Source organism: Carassius gibelio, chromosome B6 (assembly GCF_023724105.1).
Source record: "Carassius gibelio isolate Cgi1373 ecotype wild population from Czech Republic chromosome B6, carGib1.2-hapl.c, whole genome shotgun sequence".
Taxonomy (NCBI): domain Eukaryota; kingdom Metazoa; phylum Chordata; class Actinopteri; order Cypriniformes; family Cyprinidae; genus Carassius; species Carassius gibelio.
This window is the reverse complement of record NC_068401.1, coordinates 812,878-825,458: the sequence shown is the minus strand read 5'-3', so window position 1 is coordinate 825,458 and position 12,581 is coordinate 812,878. Positions and strand designations below refer to the sequence as shown.

General features: G+C 39.0%; 1 protein-coding gene across 1 annotated transcript; it reads right to left on the bottom strand.

Moving 5' to 3' along the window:
* Nucleotides 1-662: 662 nt before the first annotated feature.
* Nucleotides 663-9,917, bottom strand: LOC127959192 (angio-associated migratory cell protein). The gene is made up of 11 exons (XM_052558218.1): nt 9,586-9,917; nt 6,380-6,511; nt 6,179-6,298; nt 5,964-6,103; nt 5,735-5,879; nt 5,571-5,654; nt 2,908-3,023; nt 2,344-2,438; nt 1,951-2,041; nt 1,697-1,851; nt 663-1,615 (listed from the first exon to the last, which is right to left on the bottom strand). The coding sequence occupies exons 1-11, from the start codon at nt 9,677-9,679 to the stop codon at nt 1,540-1,542; spliced, it is 1,248 nt and encodes a 415-aa protein (XP_052414178.1). The 5' UTR covers nt 9,680-9,917; the 3' UTR covers nt 663-1,539.
* Nucleotides 9,918-12,581: the final 2,664 nt, after the last annotated feature.

Genomic DNA, 12,581 nt, shown 5'->3' with positions numbered 1-12,581 from the left:
TAAGTGCCAAAGCTCAGTGCCCTTAACAGTGCTCACTTAATCCACACTTACTCTAAAAGCGCTTTAGTGCGTATTTGGGGCTCATGTGCATCCCTTTATTAATTCATGCAATATCAAGAAAAACTGTAGTTTTATAGGAACTAAAAATGTAAACTTTTAAACAAAACGGTTTAAACTTTACTTCAATTTTACTATACTCTATTTCCACATCAAATAAACAAAAGTTCTGCATCCACTTGTGTTCTTCAAGCCCAATTTAACCAGGATCACAGTCAGCGATTGGACTGAAGCAAACACTCAAAAAAAACAGTTGACAAATTCTTTTTCTTTTTTTTTGTATTTATAAGCTAATCAGAAATAGTGTGATTGGTTTTAATGGTCAACACTGCAAAATAGAAAATAAATCTGATGAAACTTGAGCTTATCTCATGCTTCCATTGACACCTTTCACATTTTACTTTAAAACATCTTTAATTTAGTTTATTTGTGCAGGAGCATTTTTTGCCCTTTTATATTAAATGTGATTTTTTTCCCATGCCTATTTTTGCCCCAAGCCCCCATTAATTTCTGACCCTGACTTCAAGTGAAAAGTGCAAAGGTCACAAGTATTAGGACACGCCCCTGGAGCGGATTCACTGGAAAACATTCAACTTCTCATCTGGTTTAACATCACTGTTGTGTTTATTCACACATCACATTTCAAACATTGTTGTAACTTGTTAAAGGAAGAAAATTAAGGCTGACAACCCTCATGACACTGATTAAACACAACAGAATGTATGGCCATCAATTCAGCACCGAAATGTTGCCAAGACCGTGCACAGGCAGTTGTGAATTCATCACTGCTAATTATTCATAGCTACTGCTCGGAGAAGAAAGACAAAAGCTGTTCCTTGACCAGTGATCGGACACTTAACATTAGCAAAAGGGAAGAACTTTAATCTGAGCATCCAGTTGAATGGTCTAGAAACCTGAACCGATGATTAAATGTGCATGTTTTACCAAGAACTTATTGGACCTGAATGTTAAATACTCTGCATGTCCAACTGAGTGTAGACATTCCATTCAGATTAATAAGTTTAATTATTTCAGTCATATCTGTGAGGACAAATCTCAGTGCTTCACCATACAGTCTATAGAAACACGCGCTTCAGAGTTTGTAGAAGGTCGTTTTCTTGTTGTTGTTTTTTCATCATCACAGCTCTGCAACAGATCTCAACGTCTGACAAACATTTCTCAAGAATGTAACTGTATCATGAAGCACTGAGACTTGTCTTACTAAACATTAACAGAACAGATAAAACCCACATAATTTGGCAATATAAATGTATGTGACAGCCCAATTACAGCTGTATATCGCCTAAGCAAAAGACAAGAAGAAATCGCTCTTTCAGACTTACACAGTCATGACAAGAATGACAAAGACAGAACTGCACAGCTCTGTCTAAACTTTAAAAAGCTGCAGGTTACAGGTAACTGTGTGTGTGGGGAGGTACTGCAGTTGCTGAAGTCTAATGGGTTCCAGATGAAAACGTGGCTCTACCGGTCGGGTCTCTGCAGGCAGAACACTTTGGCTTTATGGTCTCCTCCAGCGGTGACGGCGACTGACGCGTCTCTGTGAACACAGACACAGGGAGTATAAAGCTGTTAATGTATCGAACATTAACCTACAGAACTCTCGGTTTAACAGACTAACCTGTTCAGCACAAAGTCGAGGATCTCAGCCGAGTGTCCGCGGTACTCTGACATCATGACTCCTGATCTGGCGTCCCACAGAGTGACCACACCAGCCAGATTACAGGTGGAGATGACCGCTGACGCCTCCTCCCACTGCAGGTGCACTACACCCACCTGAAACACACACACACACACACACGTCAAGCCCTTCAACAACACACAGATGATATGAGAGAAGACGTGGTGCTGTATTTATGGACTCTCAGTTTTTACCTCATGTTTACACCGATGTCTGAGGCTCTGTGAAATAACATCATAAATGGCCAGGGTGCCGTCCAAATATGCAACAGCAACTAGGGGTAACCTGAAAGTCAAATCACCTTGATTTATATAGCACTTTATACAATACGAATACATATATTTATATATTTAAATGTCTGAGCAGCATTGGCGGTGACTGTGTGTCATCAGTTAGGTTAGTGAAAGAAATCTGACCAGCAGCTTATCAAAATGCTCCTTACTAATGCCTTGATGAAAATTATTTGTTTTGATAGATTGTTTATATATATCTATATATATATATATATATATATATATATATATATATATCTATATATATATCTATATATATATATGAAACATTAATAGACTATTTACTTTACTTACACATTACAAAATCCCACAGATTCAACAGAGTTGGAATCCTGCTCCTGCATAGAGTCCTTTGCTTCATTGTTTTCATTGGAAAATGAGCATAACAACTAAAGAACAAAAAAATAAAAATCACATTTCAATCATCCCAAATGAAGCTTTATGGTGGTGTGTGAGTGATGATCTACATCAAATCACATTGACGTCCAGTGCTTAATTAACACTAAACTGTAACTGGACACTTGTCACAGTTCTGCTGGAAACATCCAGATCTCAATCATAATAAATAAAATATACACATCTGACAAGTCATCGTGTGAACATTTAACTCTTTAATTGCTAATGTGTTGGGTGGAAATGTAACAAAGCATTTCAAGTATAGCATAAAATGTATTAACTACATTAAGAAAAGTGGAGAACACTCATCCTAGTGTTTTTATTACACAGCGGTCAGAGAAACTTTCTGCTGAAACACTTCTGCGTCCAACAGTCTCACGCTTCCCTGATCTATTAAATAACACACAGAAATAGCATCACAGGTAAAAACACTGATAGTGGCACAGACATAACTCTCCTCACCTTTCCTGTGGATGTGTTGAAGAGTTTAGCCTGACCATCCACTGACCCGGTCAGAGCCAGCGATCCCTCTTTATTACACGCTATAGAGGTCAGCGCTCCCTGATGACCATCATGACCTGAGAAAACACAGACACAATCTCTTCTGTAGCACTGAACCTTTCTGATGACAACCCAAATAAGTTTTTTTTCTCTCCCTGTGTGATTGTGTCCATTATCTCACATACTGTGCTTTCATATAGAGGTCAAACACTCAACCCAACCAAACACAGCTTTGAGTAAAGAGCAGCACGAGCAGCTTTCTGCAAACCACAAAAACCTGCGAGTCCCACGTTAATATCATTGTCATTAGGACTGGACGATAAATCACATGGCATCACCGCGAAACGTTTCTCATTAGCCTCTGAATATGAATCGCCCACGAGCAAACGTCATGATTCAGTTCATCATAACGCACATTTCAATGCACTCCTAAACTTTGAATATTCAGTGTTGATTACTACCGAAGCTTCGAAGCTCAAATAATGGTATTCGGACCAGCCCCTACCGCATTAACTACACAGAGCCATCATTCACTGCAGAAACATCCGTAAAATACGATCGTGGTTTTGTGCAGCTTGACAGTGAACAACGGCTCTGTGTAGTAAATGCTGCTCTATGTGAAAGCACACACGTGATGGAGCTTTACCGCTGACTACAGATCCGGATTTACTGACAAAATGCACATTAAATATCGCATGCAGTTTATCATGCAGCCCTAGACTGGACAATATGTCAAAAATCATATGATTGACAATAATTTGCATCTCCACTTTTTGAGACTATAAAAAAACTAAAACATAATCAACTGCATTTACATGAACGCTAACCAAGAAGAGCATTTTGACCAACAGACTTTTTAAGAGATTTTAACCATTTTGCATTGTCATATCCTCATCAAAAACATACCTGGAGTTGTGTTTTATTTTGTGATAGTAATCCTTTGTCGAACTCTTCTGCAATCAAAACACTGACCCATACTCTAGCATATTTCAGAAGGAGATTTCAAATAATGTTTTCACCATGGCAGTCCTCAGGGTTTCTAAAGTAGTTTAACATCCCGAACAAAGCTTATTAAGGAATCTTTCAGAACCTATTTTCACTAAGAATAAGAATAAAACAGAATAAATTTGCAGTACATTGCATTTTTTTTCCTGTAAACACACAACTTATAACGTTACCTGGGAAACAGCTTTATAGCTTATGCTGTGAAATTATAAACAATCCTTCGAATAAAGTGCCAATGGCATGAAACCTGAATGGAACTCACATTTTAAAGTAAAATCCATCAGAAAAAAAGTATTGAAAAAATATAAAAAAAGAATTGGACACACAAAAAACACGCTGTGTGAAAAAGAGCAGTGAATACTTAAAAAAAAAAAAAAAAAAAAAAAAGTGTATTTTAAAATACATTTAAACATTTACATATCTCATTCAGTCATTATTAGGCTGTAAGACTGAATTATGAACTGGTAAAACGACAAAATGATCACAGAACATGTTTGTAAAGCTTTAAATGTTAACTGTTAAAAAGCAATGTTATCAGCTTTTACGATTAAACATCTAATCATTTGCAAACAACATCGTACTGGAGAATCTGAACATATAAAAGTCAGTTTAGTAGTGCAAAGTTTACAGGTTACTTTTTTTTTTTGAAGGCTCAAAGTACTCCCACATTTTAGATTACTTCATTCAATTAGTTTTATCTTCCGTTTTTTTCTTTTTCTTTCTCGAGCTTACTCCACTGCCGTCCGTCTCCATCCCGCTGAATACTGCAGAGAGCTGTTCGGGAAACACGTGACATAAAACGAGGCCAGCTATTGGCTACTCGCTACTTCTCCTGCTGTACTGGCTGAGTACAACCTCTGGTGGCTCATTACTGCCACACTTTTGTCATCGCAGAGTTAAAATATGCACGAAATGAGCCAATTACGGCAAATAAAAGTTATTTAGGAACTAATCTATGACTAAATTAGTTGACAACTATTTAAATAATCAATTTTAATTGATTAAATCGATGAGTTGTTTCAGCTCTACTTTATTTGAGTTCGCTTTAGTGTGTGCGATTAGACGGAGCACCAATCTGAGATCTTTTTCACTGTTTATTGTGCTTGAATGGAAAATTATTGCAAATGATAAACTTTTGTGATGGTACAGCATTACAACATCACGTGAGCGTAACCACAATAGAAATTATCTTTTAAAATTTTACCAGTCAACTAATTTCTACCAGTTAATCACATCTACTTGTATAATCAAGTTAATTTATATAGAGCTTTATACAATAGAGATTGTGTGAAAGCAGCTCCATTCATAACTGTGACTACTGTGGTCAAAACATCTCAAACAGCTGGACACCTTACTGACAGTAAGAGCCTATATAACACAAAAAGAGATTATTTTAAAGACTGCTTTTGTCCACAGGATAGAAAACTACATTGGACTCCAGTGTCTTAAAGCAAACACTAAGGGAGAAAACAACAAAACAACCTTAACCCTTTGTGCTGCACAGGTTTGAGACAACATTAATGTGAGTAAATAACGGCATAACTTTCATTTTCATGTGAACTACCCGCCTGTAACGGCACCAGTGACCCTCGGAGGACAGTGTGTGAAGGATGAATTACCTTTGATGACATAAACGGCATTGCCTTGTTTTAAGTCCCACAGACGTAAACTTCCGTCCTCGTAGCCCACAATTGCTCTCTTTCCTGTAAGACAGACAGACACTTAGAAGACAGAACAACAGTCAGTTAGTAACTCAGAGTCTTTGGACAGCCTCAGCTCTCACCGTCAGGAAGGATCTTCCCACTAGTCGCCTGGCAGTTGGGCCCTTGAAATGTCTTGCACTCTCCGCTCGGGATCTTCCACATCCAGACGTTCCCATCAGCTGTTCCGGCCAGCAGCACCGGAGCACAGGGATGCCACTCCAACCACTGCAGCGCAACACACACGCTTCAAATACTCTCCACAAACACCAGCAACGCAAGCAGAGCACCGGCGATGTGCTTCTAACTTACTTCCAGGTCTCCAACCTCAAAAGACCAGATCTCCTCCTTGTTCTCCACGTTCCAGACCTTAATGAGACCGCTCATATCACCAGACACCACCAGCTTGGAGTCGGAGCTGAACGCAGCACATGTGACCGAATCCTTGTGACCTGCCGTGAATCAGACAGAACCAGGTTTGTGCTGATGGACACAGAGCATATAAACGATGAAAGTCTTCTCCAGACCTGTGCATTCAAACAGCACGTCTCCATCAGACACGCTCCACACGAAGGCCCTGTCGTCCTCTCCGCCGGTGACAGCCAGACTGTTGCTCACGGGGTCCAAACTGACACAAAAGACAGAACCTGCGAATCAAAAACAGCATCCAGTAAGATCTCATGACGGAGGAGCGTTTCTCAGACGCTGAGGTGTGTGTGGAGAGTCACCCGTGTGTTTGGAGAAGGTCAGTTCACTGTCGTCCTGCTCAGACTCCATCTCATCCTCCGTCTCCCATCCGTCATCATCCACATTCCCAGCCTCCGCCAGATCTACATCCTCCAGCTCCTCCGCCAGATCCTCTGAACAAACACGTGCACGGCTTTACTATCTTTCTATTTTTATTGTCCATCTCATCCACCAAATGACCACATTTTTTTTTTTACATGTAAAATAGAATATTTATTATTTTTATTCTTCGTAAAGAAATGTAGTCTTAACAGTGTTTCTCTCTCGCTCACAAGCTACGCAATATCACGTTCATTATCCCAGATGAATCGCCTTTGATCATGAATGTGATACTGTGTAGCTTGTCAGTGATCTACGGCTCTGTCTATTAAATTCAAAATAAGCAAGTGATGGAGATTTAGTGGTAATCACTGAACCAGATTTACTGACTGGATGCGCATGATCATATCGTTAAATATATCGCCCAGCCCTACTCCATAATGATGTTCTATTTGAGGGCATTTGCAGTGTTTGTATAGGGCCCAAACATAAACTCAAGTTTCACTGAGGATGTTCCACCAACTCTGAGTTTAAACTTGAACTCTGACTTGACTTACCCTGAGATGGGAAACTCTGAGTTTTTGGTTACAGAACAGCTGAAATGAGTTGGTTTAATCAACTCTAAATTGACTGACTCCGAGTTAAGCGAGTGCACCACAACTATAAAAAGCCATTATCAATGGACTGCCGATATTACGATTCACCATGGCAACAGCTCCCGCCAAAAAGCCATCTGCATACTTCAGACTCAATACAAATGTAATTCTTCTCAGTGTTATAATATCACAGGTGAAAACTGGCAGAACGTTAGATCAATGAACTTATAGCTAATCATTTTATGGTATCTCATGGGCAAAAAATATATATAAAATAATAATATTAATAGTAATATTTTAAGTGCATTTTTCTTATTTTACAAATGATCTGCCAATAGAGTAAGAAAAATACGGCAGTGGCATTTACACTAAGTATAATTAACATACTTTCTTAGCGATATATCCTATTTACAGCTAAGTGAAAGTAGCTCTAGATGCTATTTAAAGAAAAAATGTGCAGTGAAAATCGTGATATATTCTATGTACCATGTAAAAGTAGGAGTTCTTTGCAGCAGGCTAAGTGTGAATAATAATTAGATGCTAGTTATACTTTATACTGGCAGAAACATTTGCACCTCAGTATTGTTACATTAATAGGATGCAATAATAACAGATTGTAAAAGATGATATTTATTACAATTATAAATAGTTGCATCCTTATTAAACACTCGTTAGGCACTTTACTTCCACTTTTAGAACATTTTGTTCATTTTTATTGAAAATAAATTCTAATGTGACATGTGATGGGAAAAGTGAGAAGAGCAAGCTCAGCAAAATCCAGACTCTAACAATCAATCGTGTTACAAGCTAGTTTTCCGAGCACTAAACATTACTGTCTACACCACTGAAGCTGTTACTCACATGTGTCATATCTAACCTGATGTGTCGATGGAGGGCGGAGCTACAGTAGATTTGCTCTTAGTAATAGACACTCAGAATAATCTTGTTTTTCATTTGCATTAAGATTATTTTTATGACCACACTGGCATATAATTTTACTTAAAGGGTTAATTCACCCAAAAATGAAAATTGTGTCATTAATAACTCACCCTTATGCTGTTCCAAACATGTAAGACCTCCTTTTATCTTCAGGACACAGTTTAAGATATTTTAGATTTAGTCCGAGAGCTCTCAGTCCCTCCATTGAAGCTGTGTGTACGGTCTACTGTCCATGTCCAGAAAGGTAAGAAAAACATCATCAAAGTAGTCCACGTGACATCAGAGGGTCAGATAGAATATTCTGAAGCATTGAAAATACATTTTGGTCCAAAAATAGTAAAAACGATGACTTTATTCAGCATTGTCTTCTCTTCCGTGTCTGTTGTGAGAGAGACTTCAAATCGAAGCAGCTGGAAGCAGTTCAGTCAGTGTACTGTTTGAGTAAATGAATTACTCCGGGATATTGGTTTGTTTGAACTCAGAGGGAGTGTCAGCCACATTAAACAAGTTAACAGCTTAATTCATTTGTGGATTAATGCGTATTAGAGATGCGAACCGTTTAAAACGATTCAGTTCGATTTGGTGAACTGAATGATTCGTTCGTGAACCGGATATCACAAACTGCTTTGATTTGAACTCTCTCTCACACAGACACGGAAGAGAAGACAATGCTGAATAAAGTTGTAGTTTTTGCTATTTTTGGACCAAAATGTATTTTCAATGCTTCAAAATATTCTAACGGACCCTCTGATGTCACATGGACTACTTTGATGATGTTTTTCTTACCTTTCTGGACATGGACAGTAGACCATACACACAGCTTCAATGGAGGGACTGAGAGCTCTCTGACTAAATCTAAAATATCTTAAACTGTGTCCTGAAGATAAAAGGAGGCCTTAGATGTTTGGAACAGCATAAGGGTGAGTTATTAATGACACAATTTTCATTTTTGGGCGAATTAACCCTTTAAGTAAAATGCACTTAATTTAGATCCCCCCAGGAAACAAGACTAAGTATCTTATATAATTTTCTTATATAGAAAATCAATATTTATTTTATATTTGTACTTGGGGAAAAAGATGATGATGAAAATAAAAACACTTAGTAAGAAGAGCATTTTTCAAGTGTGCATCAATGAAGTGTTTAAAAAGGGGGAGGAGACCGAAAGAAACTCTAGGTTTACCGAAGAAAAGCTGCTCCTGACCAGGTTAGGTTCAGAGAGTAAGTTACCATGGTAACTGACTCGGAGTATAAGTTAGCTCTCTTTCAGAAACGGGCTTGACTTACCCTGCTTTCTTGGGTTTGACAAACCTCCCATTCTGAAACAGAAAACCTAGAGTTTCCCTCATCTCAGGGTTAACATACTCAGAGTTTTCACTAAACCTCCTTTGTGAAACAGGCCCCGGGTGCCCCCGGCCCCCTAAATCCTGCCCTGTACAAACACACACACACACACACTCACTCACTCACTCACTCACTCACTCTATCTCTCTCTCTCTCTCTCTCTCTCTCTCACACACACACACACACACACACACACACACACACACACACACACACACACACACACCAAATCTGAGGCACCAGGTAAACATTCAGTGATAAACACACACCTGCGGTCTGTTCTGTGTCACTGAGATCAATAACCTCGATGATTTCTTCATCTTCGTGCAGGTTCAGTGAATCTTCTTCAGGATTATCCATCATCAATATATTTATGAAGTTTTACCACGAGCTCTTTCCGCTAGACCGCTGCTGAATGGCGCTTCTGGTCCTTTATTCGCGATACAGTTTTGAACGAAGTCACTGCTCTATGACAAAGTTTCGTCAGATTCACTGTTTGCTGGATAATAACGTTACTCTAACGCGCTTTAATATGTTCGTATATTTCACGTGCTCGCCCAGGCAGCGCGTGTTGACGTATGACGTGGAGAACACGTGACGGACAGCGCGTCAGCCAATCGCGCCCATTGCTTTTTCTCCACTGAAAACTGTTCAAAGGCGGGACTTCCGGCCACAACCTCTCTGTAATTTTACAGCACGTGGCAGTAGATGGCGGTATTTATGCAAACACAAATCACACATTCGACCTGAAATGCGAGTTTATTATATTTGCCTATACATGTTGGAAAATTATTGTGAATTTTTAAAATATAAGGTTAAATCGACTGTATTTACTATCATTATAAACACAAATTCTATTTTAAATTATCCTTTTTTTTCTTATATTCTTTTTTAAGATTTAAAAATAATTATATTTTGACCTGTGAAGTTTTTACAATGCGGTCAGCTCTCATATGCTACTCAGTTTTTGAGAATCAGTGTCCAGCATTCAGATGACTTCATTAGGTTTCAGTACATTTCACGGCACATAAAACATGCACATAATTCTGTTCGTTTGATCTGGAATTAAGGTAAGGTTAGCATAATTCATCTCTGAACAAAACAAATTCCTAACAGGTATATTTTATGTCAGTGGCTTTCTGGCCCTCCATTTAGAGCATAAACAGAGAAAGTCAGCAAAACTGTTTTATATTTAAAAATACATAACTCAGACATTTTGATCAGTTTTATGAAACATGAAATGTGAACAAAAGGTGTTAAATTAGACTTCTAGATGTGTTATATAACTTCTGCTCAAAGTCAAGTCAAGTCACCTTTATTTATATAGCGCTTTTAACAAAAAAGATTGTGGCAAAGCAACTGAACAGCATTAGATAGGAAAATAGTGTCACTAATCCAAAAAGGCAGTTCATCAATTAATTGAATGATGTCATCATTCATCTGAGTTCAGTTTAAATAGTACCTTTGCAATCATTTGCAATCAAGTCAATGATATTGCTGTAAATGAAGTGACCCCAACTAAGCAAGCCAGAGGCGACAGCGGCAAGGAACCGAAACTCCATCGGTGACAGAATGGAGAATAAAACTTTGAGAGAAACCAGGCTCAGTTGGGGTCAGTTCTCCTCTGACCAGATGAAACCACACCCGTATTGTGCCCAATTCTGACCCCCTGCCAAATTGGTAGGGTTTAGGAGTAGGTTTTGGGGGAGGGGTTAGGATTAGGGGTGGGGTTAGGATTAGGCAATCAGGTAGTGATATGAACGAGGGGGGTAATAATTTGGCAGGGGGTCAAAATTGGGCACAACAACGGTCCCTGGCATCCCTATTTAGCGTATCCCTGTAAATCCCACAACCTTTTCATGATTTTAACATATTTTTGCTTTCTCACAACACTGCTTCTTCTCGTTCGATTTGCTGTATGTTTACATTCGCGTGGCCATCAACATAGCCGCCACGTCCCAGAATGCAACGCGGCGCCCAAGCCCTATTAAGCACTGGAGGAGACAGAGCATATTACAGTGTCCGACATCATACTTGCAAGTTCACACACCTCTTAAATATTATTTTTAGTGATCTCCGACTGATGAAGTCAAACATCATTTGCGCCAGCATGAAAAACAATCTTACTGTATTAACATTTAGTATTAGACAGCACTTTTAAATTTGCCAAGATGTCAGGCGCTCTGGCTGACCACTCAGTGGTTCTCACAACTGAGTGGAGAGAACCTGTTTAATGTTTTGATCGGAACAGCAGAAGAGCAGTGTTTTGACCCACGGATATGCTGCCTCACTGTCACAGTTATATCCCTTCTTAGAGAAAAATGGTATTTGTGAGGATTTCCAGTCAGGATTTAGACCGTATCATAGTACTGAGACTGCTCTCCTTAGAGTTACAAATGATCTGCTCTTATCATCTGATCGTGGGTGTATCTCCCTATTAGTTTTATTGGAGCTTAGTGCTGCGTTTGACACAATTGACCACAGCATTCTTTTGCAATTGCACAGACTTGAACACTTTGTTGGCATTAATGGAAGTGCATTAGAATGGGTTAAATCATACTTATTTGACCGCCATCAGTTCGTAGCAGTGAATGAAGAGGTATCATAGCGATCACAAGTGCAGTATGGAGTACCTCAAGGCTCAGTACTAGGACCGCTACTCTTCACGGTTTATATGTTACCCTTGGGAGATATCATCAGGAAACATGGTGTTAGCTTTCACTGTTATGCTGATGATACGCAGCTCTATATTTCCTCGCAGCCCGGTGAAACACACCAATTTGAAAAACTAATGGAATGCATAGTCAATATAAAAAACTGGATGACGAGTCATTTCTTACTGCTAAATTCAGAAAAAACAGAGGTGTTAATTGTAGGACCTAAACACTCTGCGTGTAATAACCTAGAACACTGTCTAAGACTTGATGGCTGCTCTGTCAATTCTTCGTCATCAGTTAGGAACCTAGGTGTGCTACTTGATCGCAATCTTTCCTTAGAAAGCCACGTTTCTAGCATTTGTAAAACTGCATTTTTCCATCTCAAAAATATATCTAAATTACGGCCTATGCTCTCAATGTCAAATGCAGAAATGTTAATCCATGCATTTATGACCTCAAGGTTAGATTATTGTAATGCTTTATTGGGTGGTTGTTCTGCACGCTTAGTAAACAAACTACAGCTAGTCCAAAATGCAGCAGCAAGAGTTCTTACTAGAACCAGGAAGTATGACCATATTAGCCCGGTCCTGTCCACACTGCACTGGCTC

What these genes read in the sequence shown, in the direction of transcription:
- LOC127959192 (XM_052558218.1), bottom strand. Translation starts at nt 9,679, where the DNA reads ATGATGGATAATCCTGAAGAAGATTCACTGAACCTGCACGAAGATGAA. An exon ending in TTGAGGTTGGAGACCTGGAA is followed by an intron (nt 5,880 to 5,963) that starts GTAAGTTAGAAG and finishes GTTGCGCTGCAG; the next exon opens with TGGTTGGAGTGGCATCCCTG. An exon ending in TGCCGTTTATGTCATCAAAG is followed by an intron (nt 3,024 to 5,570) that starts GTAATTCATCCT and finishes GTGTTTTCTCAG; the next exon opens with GTCATGATGGTCATCAGGGA.